Source organism: Calypte anna, chromosome 3, assembly GCF_003957555.1.
Source record: "Calypte anna isolate BGI_N300 chromosome 3, bCalAnn1_v1.p, whole genome shotgun sequence".
Classification (NCBI taxonomy): domain Eukaryota; kingdom Metazoa; phylum Chordata; class Aves; order Apodiformes; family Trochilidae; genus Calypte; species Calypte anna.
This window is the reverse complement of record NC_044246.1, coordinates 15,367,512-15,388,275: the sequence shown is the minus strand read 5'-3', so window position 1 is coordinate 15,388,275 and position 20,764 is coordinate 15,367,512. Positions and strand designations below refer to the sequence as shown.

The following is a 20,764-nucleotide window of genomic DNA, read 5'->3' as shown; positions in this document are numbered from 1 at the left end:
ACTCATTTCTGTTGCTGGAGTCACTTTTCTAAGAGAACAGATTTTGTCTGTGTATTGCCAGGGAAAGAAAAGTCTCAATGAAATAGTTCATTAAAAGTGTGAGGTCCTTTGTCATGCATACTTAGCAGTTATGAGAAAATTTGGTTAGACTTGAATGCTCAGAAGAAAAATCTTGGGGTTTTTTACATTAGAAACAGCAATGCAGTTTTTAGGATTCTAAAAACTTTCTAATTTAAATGCTACTTTTTTATTATTTTTTTCTTTTTTATTTTTAAGCATGCTTTCTTTGATGTTGTGCCACTACTTTTCTCTCTCTAAGTCCAGTTACATTGTCATCTTGCCTGTGGTTTCAGAGGCAGCAGACATGAGTTCTTTTAATTCTCTGCTTCAGTCAAAAGTGCCAACCTCTGCAAACCATTATAAGCATGTGATTTGCTTTATTTTTTTACTGTTATTATTTTATTACTCGGCTCATCCTTGACTTGGTTTCTTTTTATTATTTGTGTATGGTTTCTTCTTTTTATTTTCATTTTAGCATATATTCTTGATTTTCTTTCTTTATGCAGAGCCAATTTGATCTTTAAGCACTAATTCTATTACTCTAACAGTAGGTAGAAAAAATTAATAACATCCTTCTTTTACTGTTTTCTAACAAATAAGGAAAGCTTAATTCTAACAGTAGAACAAGGTTATTCTTATAATGTTTCAAATATTAATGTTTAAATGACAATTAATGCAATCAGAAATTAAGCAGAAAATCTTAGTGCTTTGGAATGACTTTTGTTTTCAGTTCTAATATGGTCAATGATTTGTCTTGATTTATTGAAGAATAACACTGAAAATTTTTTCTCTTATCATCCAAATAAGAAACAGCTCATCTGGTTTTTTTTTTAAAGATTAACTGTTATCTCCAGGATAATACTCCTGTTTCCATAGATTTTAGTTTCTTCTCACGTGCTAAGTTTATCCCAAGAGTTAACATCAGTTGTATACAGATTACTTCCCATTACTTTTTTCTATTTGTTAGGGTTTTCAGGTTTTTTTCAGTTGCTTATTCTTACAGAATATGTAGTCAAAATATTTTTCAGAACACCATCATTATCATTATGTTGACTGTATTTTGTAATATCCCTCTTTCCAGTTTTAGAAAATATTTCAACAGTAATTGAAAATGTTTGGAAAACATATTTACATCAGTAGATTGCCTTGTAATACAAAGCCAGGGGATGTAGACTAAACATCCTAATAGGGCGTTTCTATCTTTACTGAATATGCTTGTAGAAATCCACTGACCATCTTTGCTTGTCTGCTATTTTTTTTTCTTCCTGTTTAAGTCTGTGAGTAGGATGATATAATAAAAATATTTGGGCCTGCTGTTTTGTGCTATGTTTGGGGGTTTTGTGTTTTTTAATTCTGTCACTAAGAATGCAAGGGGTTGTGTTTTACTATGTATTCATGGAAAATAAAATACCTATAGTTTCTTCAAACTAATGACATTTCATTAGCTTGTAAAGGGATGCTAATTTTCTCTCAAATTTTATAACAATGTAAAGGGCAAGGATGACAGAGCCTGGCTCTTCTCAGTTAAATCCAATGACAGGACAAGGGGCAATGGGTACAGTCCTCAGCATAGGAGGTTCACATAAATATAAGGAAAATTTTTTCACTGTGAGGGTGGCAGAGCACTGGCACAGGCTGCCCAGGGAGGTTGTGGAGTCTCTTTCTCTGGAGACATTCAAACCCCACCTGGATGTGTTCCTGTGTGAGCTGCTGTAGGTGACCCTGCTCTGACAGGGAGGTTGGACTCGATGGTCTTTTGAGGTCCCTTCGACCTCCTAACATTCTGTGATTCTGTGTTCTCTCATTAGTTAGGGAATTGCTTGAAACAAGGAATATAATTTTACAAGGTTTGTTAGCATGTTGGTAGCATGCTTTCAGGGACTAAAAATGACTGTTTACTTTTTCCTTATGCTGATGATTCTGTGTAAATTATGCTCACTGCTAACAAGGTTGGAAGTAATCTCTGTAGCTCACCTGATCCAACCTCCTGAGGAAAGCAGGTCTAACTTCAAGGTTAGATCAAGTTACTAAGGCCATTGTCCAAAGATGAAGATGCCACAAACCGATTAGGCACTTCTTCCAGGCCTTAACTACTCTCACTGTAAAGAATGAATTCCTTATATATATAAATTCTTATATATATAAATATATAAATCCTTATATATATAAATATATAATAAATTCCTTAAACACTTTGGAATTTCCCTCTTGCAACTTGTGACCACTGCATCTTATCCTACCACTGTAAGCCTTTGAAAAGAGTCTGAGTCCACCTCTGTGGTGATCCCTTACATAATGGAAGGTGGTAATGTTTAACTTTCTTCTCACCAAGTTGATAAAAGAACAGCTCCCTTGGGTTCCCCTTGTGGGTGATGTGCTCCAGCCTGCACTAACTTGGTTGTTAGGCTCACTCCAGTTTCTATATAGACTTCTTCTTCTGGGGAGTCTATAACAGGATACAAAACTGAAGGGAGAGAGTTTGATTTCTTTTTTTGCAAATGTTCATGGTATCTGTTCTGCTTGATCAGCAAAACCCATGTAGCAGCAGAGGAAGCTGAGTTCTTCTTGACACTTAGCCACAAGCCTGCCTGAAGTCTCCTTAACAATGAGCACAGAAATGAATGAAAAGTGGTGTGTCCATAAACTCTAAATAGAGCAAATGGTCTTCAATGGAAATTAAAACAAAATGTAGTCAGAAAAAACCACAATAAAGCAATCTCAGTCTGCTTTCAACTTCTGTCTACTGTCACCGGGCTTTATTCCACTATTTATATTGTCTCAGATGTTCAAGGACAAAGCACTGAATGCTATTTTAAACTGTAGTGACTATCCATAAATTGTCTAGCTCTCATTTGAGCAATTTCTCACTTGAGGAATGTTAAGTGGTTGTAAACATAATGTATCTATCAATTTATGTGGAATTACTTGCATGAGTTAGAATTCTGTATCACACCCCTTATTTAATGAATTAGATGTCTTTCAGGTCTGAAGCAAGTCAGTTGGGTGACTGCAAATGGCAATATGCAACTCCAGAATAGACTTTTTTAGAAATAGGAATCTAAAATGAATTTTAAAATGCAAAGCTAATTTCTCACTGTGTTTTAAAATTGCTACTAATTATGAGTAACTTAGAAAATGCAAGTTAACTGGTAGAAAATTTGAGGGGAAAAAGCCACATAGCCTTGCTCTCCTTTAAATATATTTATATGAGTCCATACTCAAAAGAATTGTCCTAATCCTAGTCCTTATAATTCAAACAAAATTGTACTCACAGCTTTTGTTTAGAAAGAATATGAGGGAAGAGGCAGAGTCTTTCTAATGTAGCCAAAAATCCAGTAATTCTCTGAAGCCCTGAGCCTAGTCTTGCTTTCCCCCTATTTTATTAGTGAGTCTAACATACTACATCTCTCTAAATATCTATTTTTCCTTAGACTATTAAACCATCAGAGCTGCAGCTTCAGTGGTATGGCATTTGTTTATTCTTACACAGTGTTACTGGCTAAGTCCTTAGAAGTAATGACCATTTCTTATTAACAATTTTTTTATGTGAGCTCTGAGGATTTTTTTAATGACTGTCTTAACACTGATAAAGGAACTTTAAAGATATTTAACCCGTGCTGTTTTAATAAATGATTGATTTTTTTCATCAGTTTCTCAAAGACCACAGGGCAGAAGAGAAAGCACATTATAATTCATTTTTTATACAGCCAAAACTTTTTTTTCTTGAGCATCTTACATAATCATGTAAGCTTGTAACAGTACTAGGGTTAAGAAAGAGCTTTAAGGTTGTGCTGCAAGTGGCCTAATTAAGGAACATCTTCAGCTTTCTGCTTTTTTTAATTCTCTTCTTCAAAACGAGAGTATTAAAAATATTTCAAGTTAATTGGAAAAATAATTTGTAGAATGTATGTTGGGAGTTCATAAAGATTAGAAGTGCTTTTAATACATGCACATCTGTTTAAATACTGGAGTGTTTTTAAGCTTTTCCTGCAGCAAAAAATCTGCAACCAGGTGTTCCACACTTTGGATCCCACCTAGAACTCAGTGAAATTATTGGAACCGAGTTTATCGCTGACTTCAATGAGCTTTGGATCATGGTCTCACTTAGATTTGCAGGTTGAGAACTCTTTCTCAATGTTTTTCTAAACTTTTGTTCATTTTTATCAATATACTGGTTAGAAAATACTGCAAGTATTGTAATTTCTGTGTCCAAGATTGTCAATGTGGGAGATTTCTAGCTTGATCCTAGCCCTAGCTTGGAGATAAAACTTGAAATTTTTTGTTTGTCCCATTGCATCATGTGAAATGATGTTGCTGTCATAATATGTGGATAGGTTTAAATAGTACAGTGATCAAATTAATCTCCTTAGTAGTTGTGTTCAAGTGTGTTCCAAGTGTCTCTCTTGGAAAAGGTCTGCATTCAATTGTGTGCTGTATAGAGGACAAATAAATACTTTCTTTGCCTTTAAAAACTGTTACAGATGAGCTTTTTAAGGTCAAGCACAAGCTGTTGCTTCTCTAAAAACTAGCAATTTTTTTCAGTGCTTAACCAGAAAAGAAGCATTCAGTTCTTTGACTAAAACCTAAGAACAGATCTAACCTTTCCCTATGTTAAAATCATCTTGAAGTGAGCATATAATTATAAATTATACTGCAGAATAGAAGAATAAAGATTTAGTTCTGTAATAAAACAATACTTATTCATGGATTAGTAGCTGTTTGCCTTCAACCAATATTATTATTTCATTAAAATTTATAATAGCTGTTGTTATCACTTTCTTGTTGATTTATTAATCCTCCCCCTTTTTTTCATTTTTTTTTCTTCTCTTATTCCGATTTCTACCTACAGAAAACTTTGTTGCATAATTTTAGTTTGTTTAATGATACTAAACAGAGCTGCTTATTACATAAATACTTGCTGATGAATTCAGAATACTTAGCAGGCAATCATGTTTCCTTACCAATATTTTGCTTTAAATGGGCTTTTCTTGCAGTGATTAAAACCAGCAAGACTAAAATACATCATCCAACACACCTATATACAGCCTATATATATAAATACATTGCACACAGACATCCTTGTTTCATTCTCTACTTACAATATCCTGCAAATATTGCATATTTTTTGTTGTATAGACCTTTGTGGTATGTGAGTCTTTGTAGGGTTTGACCAGCTGTATTTTCACTGAAACCCAGTTTAGACCCAGCCAGTACCAGCCAGGCCTCCACTTTTTCACCCCCGGCCCCACTGTGGGACAGGGAGGAGAAAATCCACCCAAAGACTCATTAATCAAGACAAGGACAGGGAGGTTTTTGTTCCCTAATTACTGTAACAGGCAAAATACAGACAGGTTCAATTTGGGAAGAGAAAACCCTAATTTAATCCACAAGGAGAAAGAAGAAACATGACCAGATCTTAGTACCTTCCCCCCCACTCCTTTTTTCCCAGGCGGAATTGCTTCACTCCCATCTCCCCCACATGGGGACGGGCAGCGAGGGTGCAGGGTCAGTTCACCACATGTTGTTTCTGCCTCTTTTTCCCCTTCAAGGGAGGACTCCTCACACTCTTCCTCTGCTCCAGCCCAGAGTCCCTCTCATGGGAAAGAGTCTTTCATGAGCCCCTCTGACACGAGTCTCTCCTATGAAGTAAAGTCCCTCAGGAACTGCTCCAGCCTGGGCTGCCCACAGGGTCATGGCTGCTTCAGGAGCAGTCACCTCCTCTGCCATGGGGTCCTCCATGCTGCAGATCCACATCTGCCCCTCTCAGTGATCCCACAAGGCTGCCACTTGACGTTGGCCCATCTGTGTCAATCTGGGAGCTATAAATCCACATGTAACCCACCTTTCTTGAATATATTACTCACAGAGGTGCATCCGGCTTCCTGCATCTGCTCAGCCTCGGGCAGAGACAAGGCCAGGATTGGAGTCGTGGGACATCCCAGCAGCTTCTCACAGGAGCCACCCCTCTGGTCCCCCTGCTTCCAAACCACTATTTCACTAACCCAAGACAACAAAAATGGACACTCAGCTTAAAAATATATATTTGCCAAGTACTGACACATTTATTAATTATTCTGTGAAGTCTGGGGAATCCTAATTTTTTGGCTTCATGAGTTGAATCTAATATATTAAGATTCTTTTTTTTTAGTTCTGATTAATTTGAAGTTGCAGAGTGTGACCTTTTGGGGACTTTCTTGTAATTTATGTAACTGAGATTTCTTACATGTTAATAGCAAGATGAGAAGACAGTGAAGTATTTTAAATGTGACTGAAACATGATTGTTTGCAGAATGACTATATGTCTTTTTCCAGAAGTGTAATCTTTTTTCTGGAAAGCTTATCTTCACAGAATTTGTTTTCTTGGGCAGTTTTTTGAAACTGCTTTACATGCTAAAATTCAGGGCAGTATTCATTGTCCATTTGCAATGGATTTCTTAATCACATGCATGAATGTATCAGACACATTGCTCATACACACAACTACGTAACATTTCTTTTAAACAGCTAAATTGGTCCATGTTTTTCAGGTAGGAGCATGGCATACCTGGTAGTAAAACAGCAGAAGCCAATCTGAAAAAAACCCTAATTGTTTGTTAGAAACTGATCTCTTTTTTTTTCTGCATTCCCTTGGGTGAAAGCTAACCCTAAATACTTTTGCAGGTTAAAATGATACAAATTTTCTTGTGTTAACATTCCTTTGTGTGATTTGTGATGAGTAGCTCTTTCTCTTGCTTTTATAAAAATGAAGTCTGTCATAAAATGTTACAAATATATTCCTGCAAGTTTTAGCATGTAAAGAGAATGAGCGCTCTGAATTTCCTAGAACAGTGGAACAAATATAAAATTCTGATAAGTTTTAGATACTGTATTTTTTAAAGTTGCTTTTTTCTGTAGTAGGCTTTATAGTTCTGAGCTTGGTATTATTAAAAAAAAAGAAAGCCCGTCAGGAGCTCTGACAATCATAACAGGAGTAACTTTGCTAAAATATACTGGAGATAGACTTCTCCTGTAACATTTTAGCTCATCTGTCTGAAAGCAGTCCCTGAACTTTTAAACAGGAAGATAGACAATATTGCATAAATTCATGAAAGATCTTTTCAGCAAAGCCTCTCCTTGGATAATGTGTCTTTGATGTGTTTTGTTTGAAGTAGTAAAGAGACAATGTATTCAACAAAGTGTCTACTTACCCAGGGCAAAACTCAGCTTCCTGGGAGAAAAACAGCTTTATCTGTGTGGTGATCCTAATCACCAGCTTTTTGTGAAGTACAGGGACCTCAAGCATAGGAGGGAAAAAACCCAAGAGTGAAAGCATGTAGAGCTACCCCCCCAAATAGTCTGTTAGCCTCTACTCATTTGTATTTTAGGGACTTTCTGAATTCTCCATTTTTAGTAGCCTTGAGAAAAATTTTTTTCATTAATTACTCTATTCTCTACTGAAGTACATGTGAACTTTTAGCATCCAAAGTACCCCATTGCAAGGAGTTTTACAGCTTTACTATATTTTGCATAAAGAATCATTTCCCTTTGCTTGTTTTGAACATGTACTCTCTGAGCTTCTTTTGATACCTATTACCTTCTGACAGCTCATTACTGCCTTCAGCATTCAGATACTTTGATAGTGGGTACTAGAAATTCCTAAAATAGATGGATGAGGTGTTTTATAATAATAATTGTTATGATTTTTAACATCTGGAACCTGAAATCTAGATATATTCTTCTGTTTTTTTGCATTTTGGTCTATGGGAGCAGATGTTTACTGTAGTTCCTTTCAACATGCTTCTGGTTTTTTCTCTAAAATCATGCTGTAGTGGATTAAAACAAGAAATTTGGTAACTACTCAGGCCTTTCAATAAACTTTAATAAGCTAGAGAGCCATTACACCAGACCAGCAGCTATCTATGCATGGTTCTTTCCCTGTTATTCAAGGAGTGTTTGCCCCCTTTCTATTTTTTAAAAGCTTATTTATCTCCTTTTCAATAAATAAAACAAAGAAGAATAATAGTAAGCACAACCTAAGTAAATTTTACTTCTGATAAACTGCATCAGTAAAATAATTCTTTATTGATTACTTTATTTATTTACTTTTATTCATTTCTAAAATTCTTCCTTCATATAATTTGGTAGGAAATGCTGGAATCTTGGTAGAACAATTTTGAGATGGATCAATTCAGGAAACATTTTATAATTGACAGATGGTGAAAGAAAAGAAGAAAGCTTGATGGTCTAATCTGATTTATCATATATTCTGTCAGCTATAGACTCTCCTGAGTCTGGTTTATTTGATACCTGAATATTACAGTCTGTAACTGATTTCATCGCTATTTAATTTGTGATTCTGATACTTTTATTCCATTTTTGTTTGCTTTTATAGCCAAGTGAAAATTCAAAATAGTTATATTCTCCATCATTTTTACCTCATAGTTTATAGCTGGTCAGCATCAACTGTAAAATCTTAAGAGCCCTTAAAATATTTTTCAAGTTCAGAATAGTTCACAATAATCAAGAAGAAATGGAATCAGAAATGTGGAAATAATTTTTAGTTTCTAACCCTGATACATTATTTTCAGGTTGCGATTAATAAAACTATATGAGAAAGATTTCTAGATTCTGTAGCTGTAATGTATTAATGGTCATAGTTTTCTTGTCATAAACAGTCCTTAAGAAACTAAAAAAATCCTTGCAATAAGCCATGCCATTGAATCTAGAATGCAAAATCTTGAAGTATATTCTTGTATTGCTGTAGACAGCTCCTCTTTAATTAAAAGTTAGTATTAATTATATTTAGATTCTCTACAAAGCTACTAACGGAAAATGTTGTTCCTTATATATTAATTCTCTCCCATTCCTTCTATATGAATTATCTCCCTGGGTTTTTTTTGTTCTTTAGTGTTTTGGCAGGGTACAATGGTACAATCTTTGCATACGGTCAGACAGGTAGTGGCAAAACTTTTACCATCACAGGAGGAGCAGAACGTTACAGTGATCGAGGCATCATTCCCAGGACTTTATCGTACATTTTTGAACAATTGCAGAAGGTATGGAACATTGTTTTTTGTTTATTTTTAATGTCTGGTTTACTAATACTTCAATATATTGCAAAAGGCTGTGTTTATAATAGTGCTAGAAGAAGTGTTAGTATTACTGCTGAAAAAATATCTAGCATGACATGATAACTTATACAATAATATGTTGCTAATATATTTGCTAATACTTGCAGTGACCTGGTTTGTTGTGGTAGATTGAAAATAAGGAATATCATTGGAGAGGTTCTTTTGTATTTTTAAAAAACATGCTATATTTAGTTGATGCAACATACATGCAGATCATGTAATTGGTTTTGCTTGTCTTAATGTTTATTTTTGGCCCACTGTCTTATTTTGTTGTATGCATTGCATCTCATACATCTCTGATCTGATTCCTATGGAAACCAGCAATGTTTTATTAAAAATGGAATGTTAATGTCACTCTAAATAGGTTAATTAACTTTGTGCTGATGCTTGGGAGCATCATACAAATACAAAACAAAACAACTCTTAAAATAGTCAAATTAATATTAAGCATTTTAAAATATTCTGCTATTTATTTTACCTAATACCTTTATTTTACCTAATGTTAATTATTAGCTAGGATATATTTTGGAATGATAATGCCAAATACATGAAGTTATGAGGAATAGCAGTTTTGCAAGTCAGTAGTACAAATCCTTCCAAGTATTTGAAAGAGACATTCGTATTCATTTTCATTTTATACTGTTTTTCTTTAACTCCAATTATACACTTGTATGGAATGTTTTATGTGTGTATGGTATAAGTCTGAATATACTTGGATAGAAACATTTTTAGGCAAATTTCTTAACATAATTACACATGGACAGGTAAAGATGTAAATAGTAAAAGGACACAAAAATATTATATTTAATATTAATAATATCAATAATAAAATAATCTTTTTATTGTTTGCATTAGTGCATTCTTTCCAAAATGAAGAAAAAAGAAAAAAAACCCTTGGTGTGTTTTTAAGACAGTATGAGTGGCTAAGCTAACAGTGCCTAGAAAAGCACTGGACATAAATGGAAAAACCTTTGTGTGATTTTATTGCGTTGGAAGTTCTACTGTGTTCACACAGCCCCACAGAGGACATTTGTGGTGGAAAGTGGACAGGTTGCTCTTGAAATTGCTAGCAACATAGAGAGTCAACACACCAGCATTCTTTTACAGTGCCAATTATCACAGAATCCCAGAATGTTTAGGTTGGAAGAGACTTCCAAGATCATCCAGTCCAACCTTTGACTAACACCACAGTCAACTACTAAACCATGACCCTAAGGACCAGGTCCAAATGCCTTTTAAATGACTCCAGGGATGATGACTCCACCACTCTCCTGGGCAGGCCACTCCAATGCCTGACAACCCTCTCAGTGAAGAAATATTTCCTAACATCCAGCCTAAACCTCCCCTGGTGCAGCTTCCATCCATTCCCTCTGGTCCTTTCACAGTTTACTAAGGAAAAGAGGCCTTTCCCCTCCTCACTCCAACGTCCCTTGAGGTAGTTGAAGAGAGCCCTAAGGTCTCCTCTCAGCCTCCTCTTCTCCAGACCAAACACCCCCAGCTCCCTCAACCACTCCTCACAGGACTGGTTCTCCAGGCCCTTCATGAGCTTTGTTGCCCTTCTCTGGACACTCTCCAGCACTTTTCTGTCCCTCCTATAGTGAGGTGCCCAGAACTGAACACAGCACTCCAGATGCAGCCTCACCAGAGCTGAGTACAGAGGGATGATCACCTCCCTGTTCCTCCTGGCCACAGAGTTCCTAACACAAGCCAGGATGCCATTGGCCGTCTTGGCCACCTGCACACACTGCTGACTCATATTAAGTCGACTATCAACCAATATCCCCAGGTCCCTTTCCAACTTACAGCTCTCTAACCACACTTCCCCAAGTCTATAGCTCACCATGGTGTTGTTATGACCCAGGTGTAAGACCTGGCATTTAGCCTTGTTAAATCTCATACAGTTAAGCTTGGCCCATTGGTCCAACCTGTCTAAGTCCTGCTGTAAGGCTTCCCTACCCTTATGTAATAAAAGTCAAATAAGGATTAAAAATAACTAGTTTGCTTGCTACCTTCTCATCAGATAATTTCTGCAGAAAAAAAATATGTGTTCCTGTTTTCAGACTGGGTTTTGAATCAAAAACTGTTTAGTTGTGCTCTTCGTATTTCATCTTTTTACCTGCCTTTCTATTCATACCTTTCCCTTGTTGTGTTTCTTTTTATCTGACTGTGCTTTCAAAAGTGTTGACAGTAGAAAAGTCATCTGCCTCCTAACCCTAAGTGTGAAAGGAAATTCAGGGACACAGACTATAAGACTTTTGAAGCCCCTGCTTGCACCAAGACAGTGCCTGTAGAAGTTTTTACCCAAAATCAGAAGCAACTTGAGCCCTTTGTTTTTAATAATATCTCTTAATTTTTCTATTTCCACAGCTTCCTGTTTGAAGTTCCATACTATGTTCTCCCTATCTCTCTGTAGTGTAACTTTTTAAATGGTTCCCCTTGACATAGTGAACTGTCATTATCAATATAAAGGCATGGGAAACATCTAGGTAATGCAAATGAGAAGTTGATAACAAACTATTTTGCAGTATAGCAGCAGTGCATTGAATTATTGAACTGCTACTGTGAGTGTGATTTGAGTGCTTTTACAGTGGCTTCATATGCTGAAAAGAAGTGACTAATTTTCTTTTTATTTTGGAAATCATAGCCATTATTTTGAGGTTCATGTTTTTGGGCTGGGTTTGAGGGAAGAGAAAATTCCCTCAGTTGTGTTAAGTTACATTTTGGCAATGCATTATACAGAAAAAATTAGGATTACAGAGAACAGCCAATGTCATATGCATTGCTTAAATGTTACAATGAAGAGGGTAGAAATCAGTGTATCACTGATATTTCTAAAGGAAGTAAATATTTGATTATTTTTGTTGTTGTTGTTTTTCCTGGGATTTTTTTAAGCATAATCTTTCTATCAAAAAATCTGAGAGTTTACCTCTTCATAGTAACATTCTTTTTTTGTTGTAGAAGTGAAACGTGGCATATGGCATGGTTGTGTAAGCATCCTGTCATGTGCTAAGTGTATACAGACTTTTCTACATTTAAAGAAAAGAAAAATCAACAAAAGAAAACAAAACCCCAGGATATGGTGGGCCTTAAGATGGATTTTTATTTTTTCTTTTAGGGCGGGGTGGGGGGAGGGTTGGTGTCAGGGGCAGGGGGGTTGTGGGTTTTTTTTTGGTTTTGTTTTTGTTTTTGTTTTTTTTTTTTTTTGTTTTTTTTTTGTTCTTTTTTCTTTGACCTTTTATGCATATGGTAGCAGAAGATATAGAAGTATCACAAGCTGAAAATGTAACCAAACCCAAGAGAAGGAGGTAGAGAAAGGAACCAACATAAAATGTGTAGTGATTGATTTTTCCTCTGCTCTAGCTCTGGCTTTTCTTTATAGCTCTTCTTTTTTCCAATATTTTTCTTTTCTTATGCAGGATAGCAGTAAAGTGTATACAACTCACGTTTCCTACTTAGAAATCTACAATGAATGTGGTTATGATCTGCTGGACCCAAGACATGAGGCTTCCAAATTGGAAGATTTGCCGTGAGTAATGAAACCACAGAGAATTATCAAGAACAACAAAAATAATTTACGGATGCCCTTTTGCATTGTTTGGGAAATTTTTGAAACTGTGCTGCTGATCTCAGTGTTAACTCAAAATACTTTGTCTTCTCAATTAGATCAGTAGTTTCTTCATTTTCTCATATTTTATATGTATGAAGGCTACGGAAACTAGATGGAAGTTATTGGAGATAAATCCAGGTGGCAGCCGGTCACAAGTGCTATTCCAGGCGTATTTGGGCCATTTCTTTTTAATATCTTTATCAATGGCCTGGAGGGAGGGGATCAAGTGCACCCTCAATAAGTTTGCAGGTGACACCAAGATGGGCAGGACTGTTGATCTGCCTGAGGGTAAAAAGGCTCTGCAGAGGGATCTGGACAGGCTGGATTGATGGGCTCAGGCCAACTGTATGAGGTTCAGTAAGGCCAAGTGGCACATCTGACAACAACCCCATGGACTGCTACGAGCTTGGGGAAGATTGGCTGGAAAGCTGTCCAGCAGAGAAAGACTTGGGGGTGTTGGTTGGTACCCAGATGAATACAAGACAGCAATGTGCCCAGGTGGCCAAGGCAGCCAACAGCATCTTGGTTTGTATCAGAAATGGTGTGGCCGTCAGGACTAGGAAGGTGATTTTTCCCCCTGTACTCAGCACTGGTGAGGCCTCACCTTGAATACTGCTTTCAGCTTTAGGCTCCTCACTACATGAAGAACAGTGAGGTCCTGGAGCATGTCCAGAGAAGGGCAGCCAAGCTGGTCATGGATCTGGGGAACAAGTCTTATAAGGAGTGGCTGAGGGAAATGAGTTTTTTTAGTCTGGAGAAAGGGAGGCTGAGGGGAGACCTCATTGCTCTCTACAGCTACCTGAAAGGAGGTAGCTGGGAGGTGGGTGTTGGTTTCTTCTCCCCAGTAACAAGCTAAAGGACAGGAGGAAATGGTCTGAAATTGTGCCAGGGGAGGTTTAGGTTAGGTATTAGAAGAAACTTCCTCACTGTAAGGGTTATTAAATACTGTAATAGGATGCCCAGGGTGGTGGCTCAATCACCATCCCTGGAGGCATTTAAAAGATTTGGTGCTTAGGGACACAATTTAGTGTTGGACTTGACAGTGTGCCAGGTTAACAGTTGGACTTCATGATCTTAAAGGTCTTTTCCAATGAAACAATTTCTGTGAATCCAACTGAAGGTGCAAGTTTTAAAAATGTGTATTGATGTTATCCAGAAGAGGTCTGCTGCAACCACTGAAAACAAAGTGGAAGATATACTTGTTTTTTTTCTCATGGCAGGCTGCCTCTTTATATGGTGTCCACAAATGTGTGTGTATGTGGCAGGCACATATATAACGAGCAGTATTTCTTAGTAACACTGGGAGAAAAACTCTTCTTCTACTTGGACCTTTTCCTTAAAGGAACATTATTTTTCTAGAGCAAGCAGTTATGAAATAAGGTAAGAGATACAAAATGCCACCAGGCACTCCAAAGTACAGCATACTTACTTCAGAGTGGATGATTGCTATAATAGTTTTCGTTTATGAGACAGTAGCACCTGCTAATACTTGGGGAAGGGTAGGAAATAAAGGTATGTAAGGTAAATAAGGTACATAAGCCTGATCAGGTTTATAGAAATTTATAGAAAATTAAAACCCTACTTTTTAAATTTCTTCTGAAAAAAATAGTTGACAGACTGTGTTTTTATGAAATAACTCAGCAGAATAAATGTGTGTAGAGTTGAATGCTTAGATTTGCAAATGCCCTGAAATCACCCTGGGAACCATCAGCTTTCACACTCAATATGATGGTGGCTGAAATATTTAAATAGAAATTAAACCACTGCTGATGAAAAAATAGGAAATGTACTAAAACCTAAAAACTGCAGAAAATCAATAGAAGTTTTTCTCAAAATAGCTAATTATTTTATTAATGTATTAAACCTATTTTGTTTATTTAAAAAATTCTTCCAAATGATATTAAAATCTAGCTTTAGGTTCTGTCACAATTTAATGCTGGGCTGGCAATTAAACAAATAGTAGATGCTCTCTAGGATCCCCTCTCCCTTTCTATGGAGAAGCACTGGATTTCCCTGTGGGGAAAGGAGTCTTAAGGCTTGAAAAACAAACTACAGAGCTTTAATGGACAAATAGTGATGAAAATAATCTAATATGTATAAATATATACAAAAGCAGTATCACATTCCCAGGATTCCAGGCAGGCTCTGGCAAAGCCCCAGGCTGGTCTGCTGAAGCCAGCAGCAGACAGAAGCTGGATGCAGAAACACAGGGATTCAGGAATACACAGATTGGGAGCAAAGGAAGATGAATGGATGGAATCCTCCCAGGATGCTGGCCATGAACAAAGAGCTTGACCATCACAATTCCTTAAATTTATTTAGAGTATGACACACATAGGATGGAATACTCAAGTTAGTCAATTTTGGTCACCTGCCTGGTCCTTTTCTCCCCAGAGAAGGGTCACAGATGTGACCCCCTTTACTCCCTTCTTCATTCCAGAGCATAAGATATTTTCCAGAGCCAAACAGTGACCTTGGTTCTTCATGGCAGTAACTACAAACATGGAGCAGCATCAGTCCTAGAAGCTGACACTGACTGAAAAGCATCCTGTTAATTCCAGCAAGTGCAGCTACTTAGAAGAAATTTAACCAAAAACTGAAATCATTAGAGACAAGGTTGATTTCATCCTGGCTCAAAACAGGATAGTTTCCTACACAGTATCTACGACACATACCTACAAAAAAAGTTCTAGATTGCTCTACGTGAAACAAGCTAGTTTTGAAATTAGCAAGGCAGCAGAGAACTCTGTGTATGGGACTGGGTTGTAAGTTGGTCTTGTTGCTTCACTTTCTTCATCTGTCAAACAGAACTAAATTTTGTCACAAATTTGGATAATAATTTGATTTTTGTGCCCATTCTCAGATGTGCAGATTTTTTTTGCAATTGTGTGTAAAAAACAGTCTCATACTTAGTTTTATTGAGCTTCTTGAAGTTAATGCAATTAAACTTTCAAGATTATTAAATTATTAATTTCGTTTAAGTTATTTCTGATGTTTTATTGGAACTTATTCCATTTCTTCGTTTAATAAAATTGAATTTATCCAATTGAACTAAATCAAATCCTATTAGTTTAATTGCAACTTTATTTGAAACTGTTGTGTGGACGTCAGATGCCAAAACCAGAAAATATGTCACTTTCAAGTGCTTACCAATTATCATGAAATTCAGAATATTAAAACTGGCTTATATATGGTAATTCAATCAAGCTAAAGAATAACCCCTCGTTACATACTAGTTAATTTTAAAAAAGCAAAAGTTATCAGGTAATTTAGTTGTGAATTAGGGATTAAGGACACTGGGATAGTTGTAATTACCTGTAAATTTATGGACTATACATTTTGCTGGTTGGGTTTTCTTGAGATAATTTTTCCTGTGAAGATTAACTAATCTTAATACTTTTACTGTACAACGAGTCATAGATTGATGAAATGATTTGCCTTGGAAGGGACCTTAAAGGTCACCTAGATCCAACCCCCCCACATGAGCAGGGATTTCTCCTACTAGCCCAGGTTGCTCAAGGTCTCATCCAATCTGGCCTTGAGCAGAGTCAGTTTTTTGGCCTTTAACATGGTCAATATTGTTTCCAGTACATGATCAGTAGTTGAGGAGCAACTTCACAGAGAAGTCAGACAACCATTAACCAGGAATGGTGTGGCCAGGGGAAAATGAAATCTAAACTACTATCCTACACAAGCGATTCCCCATTTTTGTGTGAAAATTCTTTAAAGGTCTCTTTGGTGGGGGAATATGTAAAATATAGTATGATGGTGGATGACTTAAAACAAAACAAAAAAACCAACACAGAACAAAACAGCTTCTGGTCCAGAAAGTTGAAGCTTATTTGAACTTCAGATTAAGTCAACTCGTTTCCATAGAAAGGAAGGTAAGCTTTTAGCTAAGACCAAATTAACATCCTAAGTCAACAGTGACACCTGTATCATTATATAGTAGTTATGTCCAGTTATGTTATGTGCTTGGGGTCAGGGTAAAATATTTTAATTTTTTTAAAAATCTGTAACTGAATATTGGTTAACTGCCTCAAAAGAGTTTATACTCTAATCCAATTAGTATACTAACTCCTGTGCTGCTTATCAAAAAAGAAGGAAAAAAACCAAACCCAAACCTGAAGTCATTTAAAGGCATAATTTTCAATATATAGGAAATATATTTTATTCAGTCTGATTGGTTTCAAACAAATGTACCTATCTCCAGCTCAACCCTTCCCTTTTTTCAATGGTTGTACCAACTATGAAATCTAGAAACTGGCACCATCTGTAGAACTTCAAGAAATATATTCTTAAGTGTTCTTAGAATTACTAGTATTTTAAAAATTCTCAGTTTAATAATAATATCTCACTCCTTTCATTTGAAATGCATCCTTTCAAACTCAAGGATGTTCAGTATGTTACTACGGATTACGTAAGACGAGGAGAATCTTAAGATTTGGAAACCTACACTTTTCTGATTTTTAATGGGCAAAGAGCTGACAGCTGTTCTCTATTATTCTTCAAAAATTATATTTTGTTCCTGAATTACACTTCAAACATGCAAAATAACTTCAGCACACATTATATATTTTTTATTACCGAGTATATTTTATATCGATTTATGTCCTGAAAACAAATTATGATCATGGCCATTCTTAAAACCAAAAGCTCCTTGCAATTTTACACAAAGATTAGCTATAGCTATCTGTTTGTTTGTTCTGTTCTTCTGGACACACTCCATGGTGCTTGCTTGCTGCTTTTCTGTTTTATCTTCTTCCTAAATTTTTTATTATCTGTGTAGTCATGCTGAAGTAGTAACATAGAAGATATGTATTTTTAAATGTCCATAATTTTTTTGAGATTATTTTAGATTTCTTCATTACCAACCCCTAGAGACAGATATAAGCTTAAGAAACTTGATTTTTATAATTATCCACTGTTTTCCAAAATATTTTAAGTTGGTTTTATTCATAATTCACAAATTTATGAGATGGTAATAGTTACTGAAAGGAAGCTTTAACTTCATTGTTTACCAGTAACTGGATTTACATAAATGAAAGTGTTCAGTGTGTGAGGCTCTATTACATTAATGGCAGCTCAGCTGATGCAGGAAAGGGCCTGAGTTAGTAAAGTATAAAAAAGTGATCCTACAGGTTTCCTAGTCAGCTATAAATTCCATCCGTTAAGCCAAATGGAAAAGATTCTTTGTTTATAAAGAAAACAAAACCTTGTCTCTGCTTTCTTTCAGTCATTGTGGATAACTTAACAGAGCTTTTCCTCTCCAAGATCCAAATTAGGGCTATGAAAGTTAAAGATTTCACTAATATGAATGTTCCATAGAAATGTATTAATCATATTATGCACCAACTTTATGGCACTACAAAATAAATAATTTTGTTTTCATTTTGGAATGTGTCTCTCAGAGGAAGTTTTGACAGATGCCTCTCAAGATGTGCAAATTTAGACTTTCATCTGGAAATGCTTTTAATAGCAGTAAGGCTGCTGGTATGAGAGGCTGCCATTGGTTTGTGATGTCCCCACTGTCTCCTTTGTGACAAAATAATCCTTCAGAGATTTTCATCCTATTGTCTTTGTTGCCTGGAAATTACTTATAACAATTGGTCAAAATATAGTTTGAAAAGTTCCTTAAAATTGTAAATACTATGCCAAGTGTGCATAAAAAAGTTTGTAGATGATTCATTTTTTATTTTGAAATATTAAAATAAGTCAAAGCATAGTCCTGAAATCAGAATCCCTCTGGGCTAAAGCATTTGATGCATGCACAGATGGGATTGTGGACAGAATACAACTTGACATTATCAAAACATTGTTATGCAAGAGCAGAATTATGCTTTTGGGTTTGTGCTCTGAATGGAGGAAGCAGAATTTTGTCACTATGCTGATGCTGTCTTACTCTACCACACAAAAATCACATTAACAAATGTTAAGTGGGAGGCAACCATACTTGAAAAACCAATTGTTATGGCTACTAAAGAAGCATTGTGTTTCCTTTACGTGTATTTTTTTCTTGAAAATAGTGAGTGTATTGCAATGTCTTCAAATTTCTGTATATCCATTCCAATGTTTTAACCATCAGAGGGTGAACTACTTCCCTAACACTTTAAAGTCATAATATGGAATGTTGCTTGGCTGTTCAGTTTGATTCTGTCAGTTTGGGAGGGGGAAGAAAAGCAAAGCAGAACAAACTTGAAGCAGCTTGGAGTAATTAACATGCAAGAACTATTTAGAGATAAAAACTCAAGCCCCATGCTCCCTCTTGTGGTTAACCTCGAAGAATATGTATAAAATATATATACATACATATATATATATACACATACACACACACACATATAGTTACACATGCATACACATATGTTTTACTTATACTAATGGGGATTAAAAAAAAACCAACACTTAAAAAACACCTTCCAACTTCTAAGAAAGTTTTAGAACTTTTGGTAAGTTGTTTCAAAACATGTAATATGCCCTGTAGGACATGCCATTCATCCTCAAAATTAGTGTGCATCAATTTTAGTAGAGTTTTCACACTGGGAGTTTTCCAGATCCAGTGATTCAACTATTTGGGTTCAATATTGGATGCTATAGAATGGCCTAACTGAGGAGGCCTTAATGGCTACTCAGTAAAGCCAATAAAACTTAACTCTCAGTAATCTGATCAAAAGAAGAAATTCTTATGTAAAAGGGCTACTTACAGAAGTGAAAAAGGATTTCAGTACTATTTAGTAGCTCTCCTGGAGCTTTTGTCATATCCTGGCTACTTCCATCTAACTGATCTTTTTTTTGCTGACCTTTAAGGCTTAAAAATGCTCTTCAACTAAGATCATTTCTTAGTGGAAAGAAATCATTCTGTTTGCTTGCTTTTAGTTAAAGAAAGGTGTAATTTACACCTGTAGTTATTGCCATTTGAGAAAAATGAGAAGAGAAATAATTTTGACAAATACAAAGTTATTAGAAACAGGTTGGATACAGATGTGTTGGTTCCAAAATATTCCATGGCTATTTGTTCCTCAAGATTATTGTATGTTTTATGTATCATTTCTGCTTCAAGAGTTGTGGGACTGGTAAACAAAACTCTACTTGTTTTTTGTTTGTAATGGGTCATCTATTCTATTGCTCTTGAGATTTCATTAGACCTCCTAAAAAAAAATAACAACCCCAAGGCTTTATCTAACAACTAGAGATTTTATATATTCCTTTTCAAGTAAGGGGTTTATGCTAAAGAAGTAGAAAGGAGGTAACAGCAAAAAAAATTAATTCAGCTCTTGCATAATTTACTCTTCATATTTTTAGTTCTTCTGTTATTATTTGTTTGAGGTTTTAGATGTCACCTTTTAGGTGCAGTCAAAATGAAAGTATGGAACAAAGATAACCTTACAGCAGTTCTGCTTTTCCTTTTGTCTTGGTTTGGTTTTTTCCATGCAGGAAAGTGACAATAATGGAGGATCCTGATCAGAATATTCATCTGAAAAACTTATCTCTTCAGCAAGCAACCAATGAAGAGGAAGCTTTAAACTTACTCTTCTTGGGAGACACCAACAGAATGATTGCTGAGGTGAGAATTGCTTCTCCACATCTTTCTTAACACCACCAGAGTCAAAATGGTCATAAACTTCTCCATCTATCATTTGGAAATCTTTGGAGATAAATGACTTTTCTTTCTGCATATATTTCTACAGTGAAATAAGCATTGCTCTGATAACTTCACTCTGCAAAAAACTTTCTGTTTTTCCTTACTGAGTCTGATTGGTGGTTGTTGATGTCATAACTTATTGTAATTAAAATAAGTAAGAAAAAAAATTTCTCATAGACCATAGACTGACTTTTAAATATGACGTGTGAGCATACATACACATTTAAAGGTTAGGAAACATGGCCTTAAAAAACTGTCAGACATTCCTACAGAAACACTAAATTGCCTTTGTAGTTCCAGCAAGAGTTAGAAGTTCCCTCTTTTTAGTTCTCATTTCATAAACAT

At 35.8% G+C, this 20,764-nt stretch overlaps 1 protein-coding gene across 1 annotated transcript in view; it reads left to right on the top strand.

Annotated features, from left to right (window-relative positions):
* Positions 1-20,764, top strand: part of KIF6 (kinesin family member 6) — a 145,553-nt gene that overhangs the window by 6,131 nt on the left and 118,658 nt on the right. Inside the window, exons 4-6 of the mRNA XM_030447857.1 lie at positions 8,948-9,095; positions 12,587-12,696; positions 20,212-20,341. Coding sequence (XP_030303717.1) covers positions 8,948-9,095; positions 12,587-12,696; positions 20,212-20,341 — 388 coding nt within the window. The remainder of the gene's footprint in view (positions 1-8,947; positions 9,096-12,586; positions 12,697-20,211; positions 20,342-20,764) is intronic.